Source organism: Elaeis guineensis, chromosome 16, assembly GCF_000442705.2.
Source record: "Elaeis guineensis isolate ETL-2024a chromosome 16, EG11, whole genome shotgun sequence".
NCBI classification, from domain to species: Eukaryota; Viridiplantae; Streptophyta; class Magnoliopsida; order Arecales; family Arecaceae; genus Elaeis; species Elaeis guineensis.
This window is the reverse complement of record NC_026008.2, coordinates 10,259,265-10,285,574: the sequence shown is the minus strand read 5'-3', so window position 1 is coordinate 10,285,574 and position 26,310 is coordinate 10,259,265. Positions and strand designations below refer to the sequence as shown.

The 26,310-nt window shown below is 37.9% G+C and overlaps 1 protein-coding gene across 1 annotated transcript; it reads left to right on the top strand.

Annotated features, from left to right (window-relative positions):
- Positions 1–4,550: 4,550 nt before the first annotated feature.
- On the top strand, positions 4,551–19,015 carry LOC105048587 (LRR receptor kinase BAK1). The gene is made up of 11 exons (XM_010927933.4): positions 4,551–4,957; positions 8,346–8,478; positions 8,583–8,654; positions 12,811–12,954; positions 14,735–14,806; positions 14,915–14,986; positions 15,077–15,189; positions 16,599–16,733; positions 16,811–17,152; positions 17,375–17,769; positions 18,410–19,015. Exons 1-11 carry the CDS (start codon positions 4,888–4,890, stop codon positions 18,725–18,727), a joined length of 1,866 nt encoding a protein of 621 aa, XP_010926235.1. The 5' UTR covers positions 4,551–4,887; the 3' UTR covers positions 18,728–19,015.
- The last annotated feature ends 7,295 nt before the right edge of the window (positions 19,016–26,310 follow it).

Below are 26,310 nucleotides of genomic sequence, written 5' to 3'. Positions count from 1 at the left end.
CCTCCACCCGACTGTTCTCATTTGGTTGAGTTCGGGGTCCCCCCAGCAGGAAGAGAACCCCCAAGGAATGGGAGAAGAGACAAAGAAGAACTGATTCTTCCATCCATGAATCGACGATGGAAGACCAGTGATGAAGGAAAGATCCTTTCGAGGGTTAAAAACCACCACCCTCGAGCTTTAGGGTGGGGTCGGAGAACAAAAAAGGCTCGAAAGAGAAAATACGAGGATTGGTCGGTAAAAACTGACACAGCAAGGCAAAGCTGACTACCAATCGGATCGAGTTCGGTGCCAGCTGCACCGGACACAGTCCGTAGTAGTCCAGCACATTCCGGACAAACTCCGGAACCGGAAAGCGAAGATCGGCTCGGAGGTCCTCGATGTAGAAAGCCACCTGGCCCGCAGGCGGATTGTTAACCGACCATCGGCTCCAGGGGCGAACAGCCGAAACTGCTCCGGGATGCAGTACTGCTCCCGGAGCCGATCGACGTTCGGCCCCAAAAGTGAAGAGACCTCCACCTCCGAGGTCGATCGAGAATCGTCAGTCGGGTTCCCCAACCGACTTCCTCGTGAGGAGGTTCTGGCCATGACGCTAGAACCGAAGTCAAAAAATGAGGAGAAGAAGGAAGAACTTTTCAAGGAAAGAAGGAGAAAATAAAAGACAACGAAGGCTCCTAGAAAACTCTCTCAGCAAAGAAGTGGAGACAACTACCTGAGGCAAGGGACCGCTCGGCCAGAGTCTCGGTAACAGGTTTGAAAAGTAGTGTTTTGGATGCAGGTGACCTTGTATATATAGTGCCCCTCGACGGTCGGGATGAGAGCACGCCCAACGAGGATCTTCCAGATCGTGACACGTGACAACATCTGGGCCTTCCCTCGGTCCAACGATTCGACGCACCTGCCCCAGATCAGGCTACGTCGCCTCCATCCGCCTGAACGGATTCGGCCCAATGGCCCCTTGCCACGTGGCGGAAAAGCCATGGCGGTTCGCATTCCCGAAGAAACGGCGGAAACGGCGATTTCTATTCCCGATAGGACGCCTGACACCGATGGGATGCCTGACGTTTGGTGCCAGACCGATCAATGGTACGGTCGTCAAAGTCGAAGCTTAATGCGATGGATATTCACTCTTTTCGTCCGAAGCCGCCGCCCACGCAAGGATGCTGGCCAGCACGTCATCCGACTCAGGAGTGGGGGGGCAACTGTTGGGATATACCGATCGGTCCCTCTCATGCCGACTCACTGTCGGGCCCGCCTGACCGGCGCCCGACTCTACCGACTAACGACTGCCGACACCGTCCGACCGAAGGTATGTCGGTCGGGCAGACCCTTTCCGTTCCCGACTGATCGAACGATGGAGCCCGACCTCCGACTTTCGCAACGCATCAGACTAACCGTCGGGGGGGGGGGGTCCCTGGGTCTTCACCTGACATCCCAGTCGGTCGGCTCCCTCAAACACCATATGACTACTGAGGGCCGCCGTCCTGACAAAGGCATGCGGCATAGTCGCCCTGGGACATTATCCTGCCAAGGACATAGATTAATCCCAGCGATTTGACAACCCACGACGACTTGACAGTCTGCGGCGACTCTGACAGCCTCTGACGATTTGACAACTCCCTCAGTTGTCTGCACCATTAATGACGGCACCACGTCGCGCTCTACTATAAAACAGGGAAGGCGACAGTGCTGCGGGAGGTTCTTTCGAAGCTCCTGAACTCTCTCTCTAGTTCTCACCCTCTCTCTCACTGAGTTCTCCTGATTCTTTTCTACTGTTGCCTAGTCTCTTCTCTGACTTGACTGTCGGAGGGTCTCCATCGGAGACATCTCCAGTCAGTGTGGACTTTCTTGCAGGTGCTCGTTCCCGGCGACCAGGCGACGAAGGGATTGGCCGCAACACTATCATATATCGTTAGAGGGCAATTGTAAAAATAAAAAATTGTAATTTATTTTTGTTGATATAAAATAATATTATATTTTATTTAATTTTTAATATTTTTAATATTTATTTATTATTTTATATTAAATTTATAAAATAAAATTTTTGAATCCGTCATTGTTTGATCCAATGCACACGTACCTATCCTGATCCCTATCCGTGGTGATACAACCGCTTTCCTAAACACTTTCCCGTCTCCCTCTATATGTTTTCTCATGGGCTATGGGAAGCTAGATATTACTGTCACGGTTGGAAGACTTGGCAAATCCCGGAGTCCTCGTATAATCTTAGTCTTACGTAACAAAACATGAAATGACAAGGCACAATGCTATATCTCCTGTTATATCTGAGACAATTTTGCACATTAGCTAGCTAGGTAATGATGTATGATTTCAGCGTTTGAGTCCATTATGCACACAAAGGAATGTTAAAATGGTTATATTCTCTCTTTTTTTTTTCCTCTGGGCGTATATAATCTTGCTGCATCCAAAATGAGGGTGTTAGGTTTGCCCCAAAAAAATGAAGGTGTTAGGTATTACTCATGGTACAAAAGAAAAGAAATACAATTTCCTTTGCTTCACCCAAACAAGAGCCGCCACATTATGCATCGAATTCTGCTACATATGTCAACGATTGCTGCCTCGAGATGGAGCAAAAACTGTCAGAAGATGTCCCTTCGAAGTGACAGCCAGCCTTAGACTAAATCTCATAATGATGCATCGGATCCGAGACCGCTCAAAACTCCAGTCGTGTAAAAGAAATTAATACCTGCAACCGAGTAAGCGGATGGATGTTGATATATATATTTTTTTGGTAGAAGGATGGATGTTGATGTTATCCGATTTATCTTGTGCGGGTCAAACAAAAGAAGATCTATAATTATATCTCCTCGATGCAGTCAGTCGAAGCCTACCCGATAACCATGATGTGCACTGTGTGTCTGGAGTTCTGGTCAAACATTTTTTTGAGAAGTCTTCAAGGAAAAGTTGAACATTGGATTTTTTTGTGGGGCCACCCATCATTAGTCACCTTTGTGATTTTGATGGATTTTGTCCATTCCCGCTCTCATTTCAAAACACTTATCTTTTGTTTTATTGAAAAGATACCTGCATTCCAATTTTCGGTGAATGGAACAGAATAATTTATGCTATCTAATGTAAGATCGAATCAGCGGATCCTTTCTTTTAATTATTATTATAATGTTAACTAGTTTTATCCTTGGCGAACTTTTTTTTTAAAAAACAAAAATTCTTCGGAAGTTCCTTAACTTGCTTCTCAAACCAAATGCACGGTCCCTATCAAGTAAATTTAGTTTGGAAGTTTTTATCAACCAGTGATCACCTGATACATGTTTCCGGACCTTACCATTGGATATGCGGCAGTGTGCAAATGTTGAGGCAATGCATTTGATTCTTTACGCATGGGCATGTGTGATGGGATTAAGAAAATTACTATGTATAATTTAATTTGTGTCATATGTAGCATATTCGGTGATCGATCAAATATATGAGTACTCTCTTTCTCTCTATCTCTTTCGCATGCGTGCACGTACATGATTTATTTCATTAAATTAATATAGTTCTAAAATTTTAGTTTTTTTTTTTTGATTATTGATATATGCATGTGTGGGCATGAGTATTCACGTATATGTTAAAGGAGTTTTAAGTTTTTTTTCTTTTTCTTCCAAAAAGACACAGCAAGCATATAATCTCTAGTACTAACAAAACAAAATCAGATGACTGAGAAATATTCAATGCACCAATATAACCTCATAGTAAAATAAAAATTAGACTTTCACTTGTCTTGAGATCACTTTCATGATTGAAATAAAATACATCATTATATAAATTCTCTCTCTACTTGCATCGAAATGAAAATTATCTTAAAAAACTCGAATCCCAACTACGATAGGATACCAATCCCAGAGATAATTATACACGTTCCTACCTTTTCTTGCATCCATCACATGCATCATACTTTAGTAAACTATAATATTCAATTAATGTTGTCCATATATATGGAATGAATTTTGTTTGATCCACAACTTTGGTGGCTTGACATGGATCATGTTTACGTAAATTTTCAAGAGACATGACAAAACTCACAGCACTTTATGCCCTATCTAGAAGGGGAAAAAAAGATGGCAGCCCCTTCTTTTTGACTGTGTAGGTTAGGTGCACATTGAAGTAGAAATTGAATTTTCGTCAGGAGCTTATTTGCAATACCGTAGATCTTTTAGATTCGTGTTCAGTAAAATAGAAACAATATCATACTGATGATATGGATAGTTAAATAGATATGGATATCGGATTTTTGTAAATATGGATATAAATATTAAAATATAGGTGAGATAGTGAAATTTTGTAATTATAAAAATAAAATATTATTTAAAAATTAATTTAATAATATGTCACTTTGATTATTTATGTTGTAAAATTTTGCTATTACAAACAGAATGGCAGGTATGGATGATGGTAGGATGTAAATATCTTCTGATGGCCGGTCCACTGTCGCCCCTGTCAGAGACCAGCTCCTTATTTTAAAAAATAAAAACAAGAAACGCCACCTAGAAGATATCCAGCGATTTTTCTCGTCAGAGAGAAGAAAAGAAGCAGCGATTTTTAGAAGGAAAGAAGCAAAAATAGTCCGTGTTAGGGAAAAAGGAGGAAGAAAAGGGGCAAAGGGCGGCGGCAAAGGTCGCTGGAATCCTCTATTATTGATAGCCTTCAATCGCCGTACCGCTGCCCTCCGCTGCACTGGGGCTCGGATTCCGATCCGGATGGTGGTCTTTTTGCGAGGAATGGTCGGGGATTAGAGGTTTTACTGAGGCTTTTTTGGACGTTAGAGCTCGTTGGGCGCCTCTTCCTGCTGGAATTCGCACGGATCTGGGGGGACTGGTGGAGTAGCTGAGAGATTTGGCTGGAGAAATTGCGGTCCTGGAGCGGAAGGCCATGGCGCCGTGGTTTCTCTGGTTGATCCTAGTCTTCCACCCCCTGGCTAGGGTTCTTGCTAACATGGAAGGTATGCTAAGGTCTATATCGGCTCGATTCCACTCTTTTCCCTTCTTGTTGGTTTCTTTGACATAAATGCTGGGGCAGCAGAAGATCTGAGAAGCTTTGGTAGCTTCTGAGGTTCTATTTTACTTGTTTGCTTTAGTTGGGTCGTTTTTAGTGATAGAGGTGAAGTGGCTTGAGCTCCGAGACCGGCCAAAGATGCTATTTTTAGTTCACTGCAAGTTCCGTGGCCTATAGTGTGAAGAGCAGTGCGATCTTTCTCTAGTATTTCTTTTCCTTGATAGCTTGTAAGCTAGCTTCTGATGTGATGTTAAGTGCTTCAATTGAGTAGCTTTTGCTTCGAAGTTATGACCCTGGTGTCCATAAACAAGTCTTCTAAAACAGGGAAGGGACACTATGAGCTCGGTATTGGATATCGAGAGTTCACAACATCTATTACTTTTCATGGTTTGTGGACATCATTTCTTCTTTCAGTTTATACAGTCTGTTATGTGTGGATTTAGTTTGGAAGAGTTGAAGTGATTGCTATTATTTTGAAAATTCTAGCGGTCAACGATGTTAGTGAGATAATTACTTTCCTTAGAAATCACTTTGAATGTTAATGTTATTGGAATTTGGTGTGGATATTAGTCATCCAATCGGAGTTTGATAGCATTGATTTGGCTCCAGCTATACGGATGACCTCAAATTTGTTATCTGTAATAAGACGCAGGCTCAACCCTGCAATATATGACCTCCTTCCTTCTTTTGGTATTTTAGAGTCAAACAAAGCTCATATCATTAAGTTCTTGAGTTAAAGCAGGTTCTAGTTCTGTACAAGATGGGCCTTCCTTTTCTATCTGATGATGTTGTTGTTTAGCTAGTTATGCTCACGTAGTGGGACCACATAACTTGGTCAATTACACTCTCACTCCAATGACTTGATGCCTGTGCTATTGCTAACATAACTGGAGGCGTTAGCCTGTAGGGTATTAGGTCCATGGTTGAGTTAGTTTCTCTGGAAGTCAAGGTTGGGACCTTTTGTACAATGTCTCCACGTTTACCTAAACTACTCAGTAACTTTTTGTATTCAGATATGCATATTCTTCCTTTTATTACCCTAGTAGAAATCAACTGATGGTCGTTCTCTTTGCTTTCTGTGAACCAGAAACAAATAGTTGGAAAAGAACATCCTATCATTGTTACACGCTAATTGTTGTAAGCGTGAATGGTGTGTTTAAAACCTATAGAATTTCATAGGTATCTACATCTAGTAATGTTTCTGCTAGTAGACTTACATGTGATCTTTAAATTTTCGGTAATGGTACCATGGCATTAGTTTGAAGTTAGCTATGATTTTGGGGCACAGGAGAAAAGTGGTTTCATATGAAAATCAATGATATGAGATGCATCATTTGATTGATTAGATCCATCATTTCAGTTATCAATACAATAGATGGGACGTTGCAGGATGAGACTGACAATGCCTGACCTTTGAAAATCTTGTTGCACAGTTTCTGAAGCAGATAACATTTTGTGGACCTCCAATAAACATGTGATTCAAGCCTTGTTGTAGCAGGGCTGAAAAGTAATCCAGTTAAACTTGTAAGACAAGGACCATAGATAGGTAAGAGTAAGAGAGAAAATTGAGTCAATGAGGAAGAGAAACATTCCAACTGAACCATAGCCTTAAGAATGGAGCCTTCGCCTGATTATTCTGGATCTGTTTTGTGAATATTGTGAAAGTCTTATTCTTTCATGAAGAAAGGACATTCACTTTCTGATAAGCAGTCATGTTCTTAAAATAGCTGAGTATCTATGCTATACCTTTAAGAAGGCAACAAAATTTGATAGCTTAATTTTCAATATTATCTTGCGTCAATCCCTTCCATGATCTTGACTTATATGTTGAGCCAATGTTTGACTAAAGGTCACTTGCAACCTAGGTTTAGTAATAAAGATTTACATCTATTCTAATATCCTAACCCAACTGATTAAAGAAGTAGTTCTTCTCACATCTATTATAATATCCTAACCCAACTGGTTAAAGGGTAATGATGTGCCAACCATGTATTCCAATCATGTGATGTTTTTGTCAATGATACACTGTAGATAATTTTTTATAAGGTGATCTTAGTGCTTCTCTATACATTATAGCTATCAGAAATGACAGCTTCCATGCAGAGGAAATTGTGGGAGAACACCATAAATATCGTTTTTGAGAAAGCATCTTGGTGGGGTTGTAGAGGACAATACACATTCAACCTTTAGGTGAGATAACAGGTCTAGAGCAAGGACTACAATTCAAGCATATCAGCCCTGATTTAGTCATAATATTTTGCTAGTGGTGCCATATTTTACTGGCCAGGGACCACTGCAGGGGGTCTGGTTCTTCTTGATTTTAGCGAATCAAGCTTTGATCACCCTGTACTGCACCATATCTAGGCATACGACCCAATGTATTGGCCCTGTACTTCTCAGTACATCTTTTTTATTCTATTTTATTTTTTTGCTCATTCGTACCGTCTCCCACATTGCGTGTTGTACCATACCAGATCATGCCTTATATGGGTTCCTACCTCCGTATTAAAATCCTTAGTCTAGAGACAGCAAAACACTGCATCTTTTATCTTATGCCTTGTCGATTGGTTATAGAAAATGCAGTAACAGATGCATGCACAATATTGTTCTGCTTATGTCCTGGATTGAGATCCATGGGGGAACCAAGAGGGTAAATTCATGGCCAGGAATTTTGACATGCTGTGGGAAAGCATCTAAGGGATCTGACACTAAGCTATCACAAAATTGAGAAATCTTTCAAGAGAAAATGATGAAGCATTGATGGAAGAACAGTTCCATGCATCAAATGGGTTGATATACTAGGAACCCCATTTATGACTTATGAGGGCCCATCTATGCAACTCATTTGTAACTTGACATCAGGGGAAAATTGTTAGATACTTGATTTTAACATGAGAAAGTTATAACCTCAGGTAGAAGTTTTGTAAATTAAAGGAGCTTCCAGTGGCAAACATAGTGATATAAATGTTCCTGCTACGTCATGGCTATTGCATAGTTATATTTTGAATAATGTCATCTTTATAATGGTTTGGTAATACATTCCTGAAGGCTTTAACATGCAACACTTTGGCTGATAGCCATGGGCGGTGCTTGTTAATCATTTCAATTATGTTGCTGCCCATTTGCCTGATTTGTCATTCTGCATTCAATTTTCATCTGTAACATAATATCTCCAATAAACTTGCATTTCTCCCTTTTTTTTTTCAAAGAAAAAAACAAAATCTATTTTTGTTTCCTGCCATTTAATTTTTGTGCAACACCTTTTGATGTAATCTTTCTACAGTATGTTATGCTTGTTGTCAATTCCTCATGGTTAAACATTCCTATACCAACAGGTGATGCATTGCACGATTTGAGGACCAACCTGAATGATCCAAATAATGTGTTGCAGAGTTGGGATCCAACTCTGGTCAATCCATGCACGTGGTTCCATGTTACTTGTAATAATGACAATAGTGTTATTAGAGTGTAAGTGGGTATTTCTCTGCACATAATTCATACCATTACACAACTTGATTATCATTGCTTGGTGTGGTTATATGTAAGTAACCATATTATTTTCCTTTTTTCAGTGATCTTGGAAATGCACAGTTATCCGGTACATTGGTCCCTCAACTTGGTCTTCTGAAAAACTTGCAATATTTGTAAGTGTTGTAATGTAGTAGATAGGCGATCATTTTAATTTGTTGGTTGTAGATAAGCATTCGAAGAAAGAGGTTCAGCAAATTCAATGTTTATAAATATAATTTTGTAATAATTTATTTAAAAAACAACAATAATCTGCCAACAAATGTCTGAATTTAACTGTTACTTTCCAACCTTTTTCTTATAGTGAGCAATTATCAAAAAGGTTATAAATCAAGTTCTTGCATATAACAACATTCAAATATCTATTTCCAACCTCACTTATTGCCAGCACAATTGCCACATTGTCTAACAACTAACGGACATTTCTTGAACGAGTAATATGTTAACTAGATATACTTTTTAATAGTATTGAAGCTAACCTCCAGTCCTACAACCAAACAAATGTATTATGTAACCTTTTTTCACTGTGAGTAATGTGAACAAGTGCACAAGATAATTTATATCACAATCGTAGATCTCTAGTGTGCCTAAATGTGTTCCATGATTTCAAGAAGTCTGGTTATAACTTGCTATGAAAGATCTAAGGTTTTATTACACCTAAAATACCATAGTCACATTAATGTATTACCTAGAATATAAATCAGAGTATACATGTGTATATAAATAAGTACAATATAACCTTAATCATCATGTCTTGTCCCACTGTTAGGGGATGTCATTTTATGGATTCTCTAAATCAGAGGTTTAAGGCACATTGAGGTGCCTAGGCCTTTTGAAGCCTAGGCACAACACACAAGGTGAGGTGGATGAATTCATGCTTCCACTAACAAGAAAGAGGGGATTTTGAGTCCCTTATTTCCCCTGGCAATAAGAAGATATGGATGGTGAACCACATATTCACTGAGGAAGAAGAAAAAGAAAAATAGGGAAGAAGAAGAATAGGGAACAGTGAATTCATGATTCACCTAGCCATAGGAGGTCTTTTCTTTTCTTTTCCATTTCTTTTTTCTCTTAGTGCCTCATCTTTGCTTGATCTGTGGCATAGGGCTTTGGGTTACAGTAGGATGAATGCTCTTTCTGGAGGTGCACCTGGGCCTCATATGGAAGCAAACATGTTGAGCACCTTTAGGGTGCCTCACTGAAGAGGGTTGCCTGGTGGGAGGCAAATTGTTGAGCTTAGGCCTTGTTGCACAGTATGCCTCAGGCATGCTTGAGATGACTTTTCACAGCATTGGAATTCTCATTTGCCCATCTTTCTATCAACAGCTATCATTGTTATTGCTACAAGTATTTCCAAATTCCTTCTCATTTCCTTCCATGTTAGCTTTGGTCTTCTCTTACTCTTCCTACATCCTTCAGCAAAGAGTTAGAGAGCTCTCCTTACTGAAGCCTCCCAAACATTGTTGTCAAGATCTTATGGCCCATGATTCAGATTGCATGATCAATCTGGATCGGATCCCCAAAATTAGAATCCATGTGGATCATAAGTCCAAATGTAGGTCATGTTTTAACAAACTAAAGCTATTAGTATATCCATCTTTTAAGATCAATTGATTTCTTTGGCTTTTATAATGATCTGTTTTTCTTTGATATTCCAAAATATGAAATCAGCAGTTTCCTTTAAATTTTTTGACTTTTAAGGATAAAGGAAAATAGTCTTGTTGTTTTGGAGCCAAGACCCAGATTTATCTCTTCTACCATTCTTAAAATTTGATTCCTTCTACAATCTCTTACCTCAGAGGAGAATTTAAGCTAAGGAGTCTATGTCTATTTGCATTTTTTTGAATCAATAACTCAAATTGAATTTTGTTGACATAGATCATGAAATAAAACTATACCTATTATTTAAACATACTGTTTGTTTCCTGGACATGATATTTATAATTCCATGGTTGTTGAGAAGTGAACTTTTGATGTCCTTGTATGATGGCATCTTAATTGTTGTTTATTCAAGTCACAGTGTAATTATGCTTCTTACCTTCTGGTTGTTTCAACCCCATTCTTCATGCTTAAAAGAAATTGAAAAGGGTCTTACAATTTGCAATCTGATCCACAAACCTATTTGATTAGACGTCCTTTATGATTTATGATATGAATCCAATCTTAACAGCATTGCTCCTAAGATTTTCATTTATGTTACCAACCATTTCATCGGTTTTCCATTACTTTACTTACAATTATGATACAATGTTAGACGCCAAGAGCATATTGGTGAAATTCAGGAATGAGTTGAAGATTTACAAAAGGGAAAGGAAGAGGAGAGGAATATGTGGAGTCCACCATAAGAAAAATAGAAAAAGATTGCTCCAACATTCATATTAAAGTCAGAATATCTTTCTACAAGCATTCTTTTGGCAGTTTTTGCACAAATAAAAATAAAAATAAATGCCAAGACTTGTTGTCTAGACCATTAGTTTGTCTTGTGGATTTTTTTTTTTTTATTAATGAAAACTATTTAAACCCCCAGACTTGTTGTCTTCACAATTAGTTTGCTGTGGAATTTTTTTTAATTAATGAAAACTTAATTAACTATATGCTTACAGTAAAAATATCCTAAACTGGAATATTTTTGGTGCTACATTTTTTGTCAATCTTCTAACCTATTTTTGACCTTGAGAAATTGAGATTTTGGTTTAGGTTTGGTACTCAGAAAGACCTTTCTATTCTAATCATATGCCTAGGTACATTGAGATGCCTACATAGGTGCATTCAGAATGCATTTGACTCTTGCCCATTTTGATGGACCCTTAATTTCATCCAATATTAGATCCCTTCTAAATAGATTTTGTTCTAAAGTTCAACAAGTTTTGTTTCTCTAATGTAAGTATGCAAAGAGAACTCCTTCATATGTAAATCTTTTACTGTTCTCACATGTAAATCTTTCGAATGTTCTCACATGCAAGTCTTTTGAGTTATACTAAAAGTAAACTTGCTAAGTTGCTATTGTCCTGTCTTATTGGTGCACATATATATCTTTATCCTCCATTTAAAAGATAATGTAGTGTTGGCTTGCAATTATGAGGGGAAAGAAACCATGGGCTTTCTAGGAGAATTTGTGTAATTCTCATAGGAAAAAAGGACCACTATGATCATTAAGAATTTGTGTAATTCTCATGGGGACAACATCATCTTTCACTTGATCTGTTTATTCCTTGATGGAGAGAGAGGCAGGCATTGGCGCCTCATGATAATTCACTCGTAATAGTTTAAGCAAGAGAACTAAAGTGGAGCTACTTCTTCAGGCTAAATGTTCCTCAACTTCAGCTGGAACAATATTCTCAATGTCGACACTGTCAGTAATGACAATGGAAATCTTATTTTGCTGCTTAACCTCATTCTGGATATATGGATTTGCTTTCAACTGGAATCTTTTCTTTGAAAAGATTATGCCATTGCCTAGGGCCCGGGTGAATTATCTGCTGAATATACCATTTATGGTGGTGGGTGGGAATAGGTTAGTGCGGGATTTAGTTTGGGAAGAGAATTTTCTGATTAGGGAATCTTGGGCCCATAGAATACCTAGAAAATTGGGATACTGAAAATCACCACTTGGAAGGAATGCAATTTCCTCAATGTTTGGGATATTATGATCTGCAAGGTTTTCAACTCTGCTATTTTTCTCAACCATGGGTGGGATGTGCTTCCCAAAAAATCCATTTCTGGGGGGAGCTGTCCCTGGATAGCTGGTCCAGGCATCCAGACAGGTGCCTAATCTTGCTTTGAATTTAAATCACATTTTAGGCTTTTCAGTGAGATTTTATTTCCATTCCCCATCAAAGCCCCAGGTCTCTCAAGTAATGTTGAAAAAGAAAATTTGAGAGCTTTAACTTTAAAAGATGTAAAAATTTAGTTCATTAGAATCAAAAGAAATAGGAGTGGGTGTAATAGGATTTACCTCAACTCAAGTTGTCTTGGGATTTGGCTGTCTTTTCTCATCTAATTTAATTTCTAGATTGTGAACCATGGGGATCAAAAACTGAGATAGACTAGTTTGACCAACCAGCATAGTAGCATCCCTTATTATTGGTGCAACCTTTTCCTTTGTATTTATTGCTTTGTGTACAAGAAATCCATCTGTAAACATATGACTTTAAGTTGGTTCATGCTTTCTAATTAAAATGTGTCTTTATCTTCGCCTAGTCATGATAATTATAGAGAAACTTTCTGATACTTTTGATTCTGATTTCAACTTGATTTAACTTTTCATAACAGGGAACTTTACAGTAACAATATAAGTGGGACAATTCCTAGTGACCTTGGAAATCTGACAAATTTGGTGAGCTTGGATCTGTACTTGAACAATTTCACTGGTGGAATACCCGACTCACTGGGAAAGCTAACAAAACTGCGTTTCCTGTATGAACACTCCTCTGCCTTATATATATGGATTTAATTCTACTTGTTTTTGTGCTTAATGCTGGCTTATGTGTTTGTCTTATGACATACTGATCTGATGACAATAAGATATAAATCTTGTTGATGACAATTTCATTTGGCTTATATTTGGATATTTAAGCATTGTTACCATAGCATGACTTATTTCATGCTTGTGCTGTATGTAGATTTTCTTTTTAGATTTGATGATCAGGAGACACAGTCTGTAAAGCCAGTTGACGGTAATCTTAATTGCACTGTTGGCTCTTCATTGGAGCATTACATTTTATGTGGTTCTTCTTTGAAGCCAATAAGTTCGGTGGAAAAAAACAATTGCTAATGTTGCTTCAACGTTGCTAAGTAGTATTTTACTAGATATTTGTACTTCTGAGGTTTCATTCTTGAACTCCAATTATTATATACCACATTACGGAGTTGTTATTTCTTGATCTTCAAATCTTGCTGCATTTTCATAATTAGGGTTCATGAGTGTTTTAGCATGCTTGATTGCACTTCAGTTTTGGAAAACATTGACCATTTTCTTTCTTTGACAGTAATCTTGCTTGATTGAACTAGGCAAATGAATCTCAAAAGTTAATTTCTCTCGTCATGTCCACTCTGTATATCCTTGCCACTTTTAAACTTAAAAAATGATATGCAGTAGTCAGGTCTCAGACTCGTATGGGAGAAGATCAATATGCTTTGAAAATACACTGCCCTTCCCCTTTGGCTGCAAAGAAGCTGGAGATCCTGCATTTTTCATACCCTCCAATGTTAAACCAACTTGATAATGGGACTAACCATACTGTTCAAAATGCACCGGCATATCCATTGATGCAGCTTTGCAGGCAGGGATCATGGATGGACCAACAGAATGAGTAAAGACAGAAAAAATAGAAATCGAAATATATAATGATTCCAAATTTTGTTTTTATGGAGCATGCCACTGATGGTTGTAGAAACTAAAGAACATTTAGTGGCAAGAGTGGGGCATCCTGCTGAATGAGGCTTCCACTGTTGTGGGGTCTGAGGAGGGTCAGATGTGTGCAGCTTTACCCTCACATGCAAAGGTTGTTTTTGTGTTTTGAACCCATGACTCCCAGATCATAGAAGAGCAACTTTATCGTTGCACCAAGGCCCACCCTCTGTTTAGTGGGAGGAGTAATATTGTAAAATGGGAGCAATATTTAGAGTAGTCTCTTTCATTGCATGCTGAACTTATCACCGCAAATCTTGATTCTTTGTAATGCATTGTTCTATGCATGTCTATATGTGCACGTACATGTGCATGCGTGCATGTGTGTGTGTGTATGTGCGTGTGTGTCGAGAATTCCTCTATGACAGCTACTGATGTATGTAAGCCTTATGTGGGTGTTATTGATCCTGATAAAGGTGAAATATAATAAAGTTCGAAAAATATGTTAGGTTTCTTAATCTGCCTGTGGGCCTTGTAGGTTTCGCCGCAGGTCCTTTCTTGCCCAAAACTGCCTTACACGGGAGTTAGCAACAATTGATAGAGAATTTTCTCTAGGTCTACAGGTGGTTGTGTGATCTCCTTGAACGTTGACTGGACTTTGATCTGTAAAACTGATTCCTTATATATGAGATAGGACTTGCTGCTTATTATTATAGAATAACAAAAAAACGGAGCGGAGAAGACATGGAATTTCCTTTCAATTAATTGATATTCTTATTTTTTAGAATATATATTTGTTTATGGTTTAAGTTTTTCTGATGTCTTCAAATTTATGTCGAAGGATAGCCGGCTTAACAACAATAGCTTATCAGGCCCAATTCCTCCATCTTTAACCAATATTACTGCACTCCAAGTTCTGTAAGTTGTCCTGCTCTTTCCATATGCAATGGTTTATCCTATCTTATCTAATGTCTCCTAACTACTTTCACTACATGGCATGACTATATAATGTTTATGAACATGCAGGGATTTGTCAAACAACAACTTATCAGGAGAAGTTCCGTCAACTGGATCCTTTTCTCTATTCACCCCTATCAGGTTTTTGGCTGATAATTTTTACAGATAGTCAGGTGTCATCTTGCTTTGTTTGGTGCTATTGGTGCTGACTTTATGCACTTAAATCTGCAGTTTTGCTAACAATCCTCTATTATGTGGTCCGGGTACAACAAAAGCTTGTCCTGGTGCTCCTCCATTACCTCCACCACCTCCTTTTATTTCTCCATCGCCACCCTTGTCTCGAGGTGATTTTTCTCACAGTTTCCGCTAACTGGAACTTAAAAGTACTGGTGATGCCGCTAACTTGTCACTATGTTCTGGCAAGATTCATTTAAAGTTTTTTATTTGCTTTTAATGATAAAATTGCATGGTGGTAATCATCTACTTCTGTTTGTAAGATTAATTTTCTCCTTTTAGTTTAAAATGTTCTTTGACTCTTCTCTTTATGAGTATTTGCTTTTGAAGTTCCCAAAAGAAAAATTCTTGTGTATTGCACACTATTAGCAAGGATTGGGATGTATAAGCACTATACTCCGGGTCCGGTAGCTATGCTTATTTGAAAGGTTGGATGTGGACATGTCTGAATTTGCACTGCAGCAATAACAAATTAGAAATTTTATTTTTCATAGAGATTTAACTGGTTCATATTCATAGGATGTTTGTGAACATGAATCGATTAAATCTCTATGGAAACTAACATTTCTAAATTATTGAAATTGTGGAGAAATGCATTAGAATCCAAAGCTTCTAGGTTAAATAGGACCATGACATGATATATGGAATGAAGTTTGAGCAAAATTAGAAATAGAAATGAAGTTAGAGTGGAAATTGTGGAGTATGAAGTTTATATGGATGACCATTTTTTGGTATTTAGGATCAACTATTCATAAGAAAAGGCTATTTGAAAAGGATGCTATCCATAAGGTTAAAGAAGGTTGGATAAAATGAAAAGGTGTAATTGGGATACTGTGTGATGTAGGATACTTCCAAGTTGAAGAAAAAAAATTATAGGACAGCCATACGACCACCTATACTTTATGGAATTAAATATTAAACAATTAAAGAACAACACTTGTACAAGTATGGCCAAAATGAGAATCTTAATATGACTGGAAAAATGTGTGGTACTATAGGAGAAGATAGAATAAGAAATGAAGTCATATATAAAAAGATGGAGGTATCATCGATCGAGGATAAATTGAGAAAGGACTACTTAGATAGTTTGGACATGTGAATGTAGGCCGAAGGATGCACTGGTATGAAGAAGTGATTTGATATCTGTAGAAAGAATGAAAGGGGTTAGGGGTAGAGGTAAAGTAGAGGCAGATCGAAAATTACATGGGATGAAGTAGTAAGGAAGAACTTGATATTTCAATATCTTTTAAAAAGTATGATCCTAAACTGAGCGGAGTGGAGGAAAAGGATTCATGTAGCTAACCCTAAATATTTTGGGGTTAAGGCTTTGGTGAGTATAGAGATTTAACTAATATTAACCTAGACATTTTTCTAGCTGGTATCCTTCAGCAAGATACAGAATAGGAACTGCTTTTTGAGTTGCATAATTATGCAATGTTTGTCATGATATTAGTTTTGTAATACAGGGAAATAGCTGCTGTTGACTCAAACTTACTCTTATTTCATGTCATTGCAACAGGAAATAGTGCCTCTAGCACCGGAGCAATTGCTGGGGGAGTTGCTGCTGGTGCTGCTCTGCTGTTTGCTGCACCTGCTATTGGATTTGCATGGTGGCGCCGTCGTAAGCCGCAGGAACATTTCTTTGATGTGCCTGGTTCGTATTTAATGGTTAAATTATGTTGCTGGCATATAAGGATGTGATATGCAACGTTCTGGTGGCTTTTTGTGCAGCTGAAGAAGATCCAGAAGTTCATTTGGGCCAGCTCAAAAGGTTTTCTCTGCGAGAACTACAAGTTGCTACTGATAATTTTAGCAACAAGAATATTTTGGGCAGAGGTGGGTTTGGAAAGGTCTACAAAGGACGTCTTGCAGATGGTTCATTGGTGGCAGTAAAGAGGCTAAAAGAAGAGCGCACGCCAGGTGGTGAGCTTCAATTTCAGACAGAAGTTGAGATGATTAGCATGGCTGTGCATCGAAACTTGCTTCGGCTTCGTGGGTTTTGCATGACACCTACTGAACGTTTGCTTGTATATCCCTATATGGCTAATGGAAGTGTTGCATCACGCCTAAGAGGTATGTGACATCCTTTTATAATTATTTGATACAATTCAATGCATTTTCCTAATCAGTATAGCTGATATCATTTTCAAGAATGCTAAGTTGACTGCAGCTTATTTCACTCATTTTCTAAAAAATTATCGAAGACTGTTCTTGTGATTACTTAAAAATTCTCTATGCTAAGATCATTCTTTATTGTTATGAATGCTATATGGAGATTCTTCTACTTGCTTGTAGAGCGGCTACCATCTGAACAGCCACTTGATTGGCCAACTCGGCGAAGGATTGCTTTGGGATCTGCAAGGGGGTTGTCATATTTGCATGATCATTGTGACCCAAAAATTATTCATCGGGATGTCAAAGCCGCAAATATTTTATTGGATGAAGAGTTTGAGGCAGTTGTTGGAGACTTTGGCTTGGCCAAACTTATGGACTACAAGGATACCCACGTAACAACTGCAGTTCGTGGAACAATCGGTCACATTGCTCCGGAGTACCTATCTACTGGAAAGTCCTCAGAGAAGACTGATGTTTTTGGATATGGAATCATGCTTTTGGAACTGATTACAGGGCAGAGGGCTTTCGATCTTGCGAGGCTTGCAAATGATGATGATGTCATGTTGCTGGACTGGGTAAGCATAAGTCTTTGTTTGTTTGATATTTTTATGTGTTAAATTTACATTAAAATTTAGGTCAATGGCCATCATGTTTTTTCTGGTAAGTCTTTCAGAAGACAAGGTTGAGGATCTAAAGTGCGTTTTTTTTAATTTTTTTTTTAAAAAACTACTATTCAAGGTTTTGAGATGAACTTGGCCCCTCATCCGTTCCTAGCTTTTTTTGGCTAGTATATGGCCTATGAGAAATTGAAAATTGTCAGTAAGGTTCAAGATCAAGGTTCAAATGATAAAACCAGGGCATGACATTTAGATTTGGAACCTTAGATAGGGAATAAACATAGAATTACTTGAACTTCTTCTAGTGGCCTTTGTCATGTTCAAGCAAGTGGATTTACAATGGTACCGAAGGTAAAATTGCTGCTTATCTGATGCCAATGGAGCTCTAGATTCTGAGTTCATAAACTAAAACTCTCAAAGGGATATCTAATAGAAATTTTGTGCATGAATTCTGAAGTTAATGGAAAAGAATAAGGTAGACCTGTCTATCACTCTGATGGTATCTTATAAAAGCTTCTCATATTACCGCAGCAAGGCGTCAAAACAGACACAACTTAGTGGAAAGATTTTCCTTTCCTGATATTTGTGCTTCTCTCAGGTAAAAGGACTTCTGAAAGAGAAGAAGTTGGACATGTTGGTGGACCCGGATCTCCAGAATGACTATGTGGGGGCTGAGGTGGAGTCACTCATCCAAGTTGCTTTGTTATGCACCCAGGGCTCCCCAATGGAGCGGCCGAAGATGTCAGAGGTGGTGAGAATGCTGGAAGGTGATGGCCTTGCTGAGAGATGGGAGGAGTGGCAGCAGGTTGAAGTTGGACGCCAAGAAGTAGAGATTTCTCCACTAAATGGCAACTCTGAATGGTTCTTAGACTCCACTGACAACCTTCGTGCAGTCGAATTATCTGGCCCCAGATGACCTCATGTGAAGTTGACAAGAAATTATTCATGGCTTCTATTTATCCACTTTCAGTCTTCTGTAAGCCCATCCTTTAATCCACGTAAAATCACATTTGTGCATATGAATCTGTGGGCCTTGTATTAGCTCGAGTAATTTGTTGATGTGTAATTTTTTTTTTTCCTTTTTTATGAAAACATGTGGCAACTACCTTGATGAGGCGAATTTCCTCTGAAGGTGTCATATGTTATTGACGTTTGTAGTAGCATAATCTTTTCTGGGCAAAAAAGGTGACAACACTTTGTGCCACGTTGCTTGACATTTGACAGAGCCATGCTGTAGTGACGATTCACAAGTTCTTTATATAAAATCTTATTAGTAGTTTATTGAAGAAAAAAATCATGCGTCAGGGGGGGAAAAAAAAAAGAGACCGCCATTCCCGAGGCTTTTTTTTTTGTCTTTAAAGAAAATTTCTTATGTCTGCTGCAAGAGTACCAAGTTGGCTGATTGCCGTTGGTTTTCATTTGATAATTCGGGGGTATTTGGTTTGCAGTTAAAATTAGAATAAGAATTAAAATTGATTGAAATTGAAATGATTAAATTTTTTTAAGTATCCGGAGAATTTTAGGTTGAGGAAAATTAAAGTCAGAAATGAGAATCGGAATGAACGATTTTTATTTTAGTTGTTTGGTAGGAGAGAGTTTCATTTTGATTTCAATTTCGAAATGAAATGGGAATAGTTCAATATATAAAAAATTCAATCTTTATTTTTTTTTATGAATTCAAATTTTCATTCTGATTTTGATTTCGATTATGAATCAAACGCTTCGGAAGATTCGATCATTTTGATCTTCATTCTCATCCATTACGATGATTTCTATTTTGATTGCGAATCAAGCACTCTTTGATTGATAGTTGAAATCGAAATCAGAATTAGAATGAAAATGAAAATAGAAATTTGAATTCTTAGAAGAATGTATGGATTGAGTTTTAGATAGATCGGACAATTTTTATTCCACTTTGATATTAAAATAAAATTTTTTCCTACTAAATGGTTAGATTGAGAGTCATTTATTCCTATTTTGATTTGAATCCCCGACTTTTTCTGAGCAAACACCTTCTTAACTTTGATGTGTAGAAGGTGACTTGCTTTTCTTTGGTGAGTCCAGGTAGTAGCACCACCAGGGCACAGATGGTTACTTTTCGATGAGCATTCAGACAATGTTACGCGCAAATAAACCAAAAAGCAATGGCATCACTCTGTATAAAACCGTTTGTTAGAAAGAAAAATAATTAAATAAGGGTCCAGCATGGAGGTGATATCATCTAGCAAGGAAAAAAAAATGATGCAATTGTACATGCACATATGCATAGGTGCCTACGTGTGTACATGCGCGCGCATTCATGCACAGAGACAGAGGGAGAAGCCTCACCTGGGTCAATTAAACCCCATCTAAGCCTCGAAGGCCTCTGAACTTCAAGGATGACATTTCAGAAGTAATTAAAGATTTTACGTACGCCAAAGTTCTTGTTATTTTTCTCCCTTATCTCCAGTATCAGTGTATCCTTGTTCTTGAATTGGGCTTGCTGCAATGGTCACACCTTTTTATCTAGCAATCATTAGTTATGGGTTCTAATCTTAGATGATGCATTTCCAAGTATTTGGATTTAGTATGAATGAGTCTCTCTTCCTTTTCCTCAATAAAGAGTATGTCTACTTCCACAACTCCAAAAAGGAGATAATATTCTACTTAATATTTCTCATAAATAAAAGAGAAATTTTTATATTTTGACAATTAGGATTTGGGAAAATCTAATTAAAATCAAAATGAGTGTGGGATCCAATCCAAGTTACTGGTATCTAAAATCTAGTGACTCCATCAAGGAAAATACTGAGGTAACTCAAATATATCACTCAGTGCGAATCTAAATTCATAGCAACTCAATGCATCTCACTCAACCCTGACTTAGAAAAAATAAAAAATCATATAAAAAAAGATCAGTTTTATATTCCCTTGGAAAGGAAGAAAATTGGGAATTGCCACCTAGTGATGTCATGGTTAGATAGCACGTGGAAGTTTTTTTTTTAAAATTCTACGTTTCTAACTCGGCCAATACACCTAAGGTTGGCCTGCGTGACTCCTTCGGTACACAAATGCACTACTTAAAATCGGCATGGAACCGTTAGAGCTATTTGAGTTGCTAGTTTTTGCATGATGGTCTTCCCTGATAACCTATTGAACGTATCTCATTCGATGTTTCGCAGTGTGGCTAACTATCATGCAATCATTGCCTTTTTATATTGTTAGTTGGGCTTCTGTTACTCTTCTCTGGCTTGGTGTTTATCTTTCAGATCCTATATATTTTTTAATGCAAGTCATACTGCCTTTATGCAGCAAAAAAAAATCTGTTGTGCTCGGCATATGTTTCTTTCTACCTGGTGATGGTGTGGCTTACGGCTCAATATTTCATTCAGTTTTATGGGTGCTCGATTATTGCCAACTATTAATAGATCAATGCTGCTCTTGCTATCTGTCTAGCAATTGATTGTTTCTCTGCAGTAGGTTAAAGATTTGGAAATGGGCATCCGTTTTGATTATCTTTCTTAATGCAGCTTGCAGCATAAAACCATGTTTGTGCCACGTTGCTGTGGTCCGTGCTGTTTATTTGCATCTCAGAATGATACAGGTTCTGTTATCATTAGTTAATCTGTTTTCTACCTGTGGAACTAAGTACTCCTGGTGTGGGCCTTTATATGTATTCCCTGGGCTAATGTCTATGCCCTTCTCTACAAAAATTTCTATAGTGGCAGAGTATTTCAGTTGGTGGGCAATGTTTTTTGCTCTATGTCTGTGCCTTCACGCCGTTCTTCATAGGCAGTGCTCCACTTGCCACTTACTTAGGCTATTGTGCTATTGCCTCTCCTGTTTTTATGTATATTCTCATTTATTTGGGATTGTCCCTTATTTTGGTTTACAGGTTTTGTTACTTTTGGGTTATAGTGTCTGTTTCTTAGTTTGGTTCTTCGTTTACAGGTTTTGTTCAGGGTGGTTATAAACTTATAGTTTCAGTCTCTTACTCTAGTTTTGGTTGTATATCTAAAATGACATGGTACACTTTTGGATAAGCCAATGATATGGTTCCTTCTCTTCAAAAAAAAAAAAAAATGCACAACTTAAAAGATATGAACATTTTTTCCCCGGTACGGGACCCAATGTTTGGTAGGTTGGTCACAGACACATACCTAAGAATTGTCATTCTTTTCAATTTCCAGTTCTGGGTTTCTTTCCCTCTTTCAAGCCACCATTCATGAGTCATGGAATGGAAGCAAGAACCCATCTCAATCAATCGAACCTTTTGACTGACATGGGAGCACCAAAACAAGAGGGAGATAAAATAAGAAAGTTGGTAGGAGTGAGGGAGATTGTGGGGGGACAAAAGGGTCCGAGAGAGGGACTGACCTTGGCTGGTCGGGTTTTGGTTGCGCTCCTGAAGATATTTTTGTCCCTTCATCACTATTTTATTTTTAGTCATCTGATTCAACATGGATGATTTGGATTTGTCCACTGACAGCCGGCTCTAACCGGATATGTACGTGACTGGTGCCATCAATGGTTCAAACTTTAGGTTCATTTTCATAGTGAAAGGTATGACAGGTTTGGGTTCTTTTCAAACGGCAGTTGTTGCGGCAGCGAAGGTGGAGGAGAGCTGGGTTGGGTCGGAGGACTTGCCTCCTCTCCTCCCTCTCCGACAGTAGCAGTGGTCGCCGCCTCCACTTCAAAAAATATTAAAATATTTAGCCTCCAACTTATTAGTCTGCTATAAGAAAAATATCATAGTTATCTTAATCTACCGGTCAGTAAGATATTTTTTTAATCTCTTTATAAAATATTATAAAGAAGTATCGTAGCAAAATCTTGAACAGTGAAGATTACTAGCTTTTCTAGGTTGCTTTCTTCGATCGCAGATGGTCAGCATTTTCTTTGATTTGATGAGTGGTCCCTCGATGGAAACATTTTGAAAGGCCCAGAGGTTGTATAGCTGAAAATGATCTGGTGTCCGGTCAGATTTAAAAATTCGGCATGGATAAGTTTGATCTATATTAGGTTGTTATCATCATCATCATCATAGTATGTATGTGTGTGTGTGTGTATACATAACCTGAATTTGAAGCCGTGGAACACAAAAATTTGAAGTAGGAAGAGAAACTCGATACAATTATGCTTGGGTTTGGTTTAAAATGAATGCAATTGGTCGTTCCGGCTTAATTTGGGTGTATCAAGTCAGCCAGACAATCAAATAATTGGACTGAATTTAGGATGTTATTTGTGGCTCATTAGTTTCTTGATTCAAAAAGGTTTAGGATAGTTAGGAAATAGACATATGCATTTTGTTTCAAGTCAAGCCAGGTTGGCAAGTCTCAATCCTTGACCAATCCAAATCCGAGAGGAACTTAAAGTTTTGGAGCCAAGCTTGAACCCAACAACTCAAATTTAAACGGGAGTGGGTCATTTTCAAGTTTGTTCTGGACGAAAAACAGATTGATGAAATCCACTTGCAGCTCAAGAGGTCACTATCTCAAAGAAATAATGCTATCATGCATGCATAAAGGTTGGCCACCAAAATTATTGGGGTTTATTGTAATGGAAAACATGCAACTATAATTTCTTGAATAAAGCAAAAGTTTATTGTAATTGTTGTTATTGGCTATTAATTAGCTTACAATAGACTATAAAATCCTTGGTATTGTGTTCGAGCAGCTGTGCTATATATAATATACAATAGCTATTTGTCATGAAAAATGGAAGTCATATGACTTTTTTTTGGGAAAGAAATAAAGTCACCAATTTTGCTGCAACGGCTGAGTAAGCTTTGAGAATCGTTTGGCCAATAAATAGCTCAAAGTTCATTGCAAAATTATCAAATAATTTGGAGAATATTGTTAGTGTGGCACTGATACGCTGCCCCAGTCCCATCCCCAAATGAGAGAGTTAGATCGGGCAGACTCCGTGTCAAAGGGTGTTGGGCCAGCGTGATCTGGCCCAAAATTCCCATTTGTCCACCATTTTACGACCTGATGCCCAAGATGGGACTTGGGCAGCCTACCCCTTCTTCTGCTGTTGGTACGAAGATCACATGCACAAAACTCCCACAACATGGATGTCCATGCAGACAGAGTAGGTGGGAACATGATTAATTGATTGCCACATCATCACTATTGTCTGTCTTTATGCTAGTATCAGTGTGATTAGCTTTTGCACTACCAAACCCTCACACCCACCACCTTATTTAAAGGTTAGTCTCACAATAAGTGGGGCCATCATGGGCACACTGTGAACAAAAAGAAATTATTAGATGAATTATATCCATCATAGATTTAGGATGAAATTATTCAAACATATATTGCTACTTTATATAAAAAAGATAGGAAATAAGAGAAAACGGATTCATTTCATCCTACATCCAGGATGGATTTGGTTTATCCGATAATTTCTTATGAGACCCATGCTTGAGGAGAGAAAAGAGGGGCGTTAGAAGGAAGGAGTTGCAAAATAAAAAGCAATAAGGCGCATATATATATATATATATATATATATATATATATATATATATATATATATATATGCATGCATGCATGCATGTATGTATGCAAGTCATAAAATAGAATAGGTCAACCAAGGTTGTTGGCTTCCCCCCATGTGCTCCCAAACACATGGGCCAGTGTCTATATATATTTTCGTGACCTGAACCCATAGCTCTGGCTTTAGGTGCCACTTGGGTTGCACATGGAATACAGGAAACAGGCTTTACAATCCGGACCATTTCTTTATGACTTGGTCAGAGAGTTTAGGAAGAGAGGAAGGAAAGACTTCTAAGTTGACAATTTAATGTGCTCTGCTGTAATCCGAATGATAGGCACTGTAAAGCAAATGACATGAACAATTGATTAGTAGTTTTAAATCACGAATTAGCTGTAGTTTGTGCCTAAGGGCGTATTCTCCGGCAAGAAGGAAGCCTAGGGAGGGAACTTTTTCTCTGGGGCAGGGCCCCTACCAATTACAAGAGTTCCAAGGACCAGGACACTCACAAGAGCCTTGTTTGTTGTGCCCTCCATTGAGATTTGACCATATTTCTAGTATTAGCCTTTGCGCTTTCATGATATTAAGAAATTAGAACGAGGTGTTACTGCAGTCCTTTTAATTTATGCATGCCTTTCCAAATTTTTAATGTTCTACAGGAAAATAAAATTATTAGTCATAACATCAACAACAACAACAAACTGCTGTTACATCAACGATGGCAACTATAATTATAATATAATATTTCAACTTTCTAGGATTACCGAATCTTAACCAGCACCACATGAAAAATAATAACTTTTGATAATCCAGCTCCACCATCCAGTTGTTTGAACTGCAAAATTTTCACCTTAGCTTGCACTTCACAGGCTAATCAAACATAATCTGACTCGTACTAGTAAATTATGAGTTCATAAAATCAATACCATTGATCTGGCTCGAGGATTTTAGGGAGATCATCCATCCCATCTCTCTCACGCTAACACCCTAAAACCAATGCTACCATGGTTGATCAGTAGCAAAAGAATGATGAAAACTACAGAATATATCTACTTCTAATGATGAAAACTACATAATATATCTACTTCTAAATTGGAGCATGCTTAATTATAACTAGTCATGGATAAAAGAATAATGACAATTATAGCTGTAGCATAATATTTAAACTTTCTAAGATTATGAAAGAAAAAACCATCTTGAGTAGTCTAGCTTAACAACCCACTTGAACCACAAACTTTCCAATTTGCTCACACTGCACACACCAATATAATCTGTCTCATGCTTGTAAACTACCAATAAAATCTCATCTAACAATATCAAAATTACTAAGCGTGCTCCAAAAGTAGGAGATCAGTCATCACATCACTCCCATCCTACCACCCGCAATCCAAGAGCACCATCAGTGCTATGTAAATTACCAACTTTAGCTACGTATAAATCATAACCACTAAACCATGAAGAGTCCATCGATAATGAGGATTAAGATGACAGTGCAAAAGAATATTGTATAATTAGAACATATACTGTATGATGGTAAAGTTTTATCTCCATCAATTGAAAATAGCAACGACAATCAAGCCAAGTTGAATTGAATAAATAAAAATTGGAGTCCGACACAATTCAAAATATCTGAATTTAAAATTTGATTCAAAACCGATTGAATATTAATATTTCAAATTCACGTTCGACTCGATAAAAAATAAATAAAATTTGAGATCGTCTTAATTCATTTCAAATATCAATCGGATTATATTCGAATTTAAAATCGAATCTTAATCTATTAATAATATATATATAATAAAAAATAATATAATTAAAATTATATATTATTTATAAATTTTAAAATTAAATATTTTATTATTCAAACTACTTATACTCGGAGTCGAGTCAGAATCTGGACTAGCTAGCAGGTTATTTGCACCCACCAGTTAAAAGAACAGGATGCCCATAGATGGAGTAAAAGTCCCATGGCCGCCATACATCATGTAGGGGTGTCTGAAGCTTTTGTTCTATCTGACGTCTTTT

What these genes read in the sequence shown, in the direction of transcription:
- LOC105048587 (XM_010927933.4), top strand. Translation starts at nt 4,888, where the DNA reads ATGGCGCCGTGGTTTCTCTGGTTGATCCTAGTCTTCCACCCCCTGGCT. An exon ending in CTAACAAAACTGCGTTTCCT is followed by an intron (nt 12,955 to 14,734) that starts GTATGAACACTC and finishes GTCGAAGGATAG; the next exon opens with CCGGCTTAACAACAATAGCT. An exon ending in ATTACTGCACTCCAAGTTCT is followed by an intron (nt 14,807 to 14,914) that starts GTAAGTTGTCCT and finishes ATGAACATGCAG; the next exon opens with GGATTTGTCAAACAACAACT.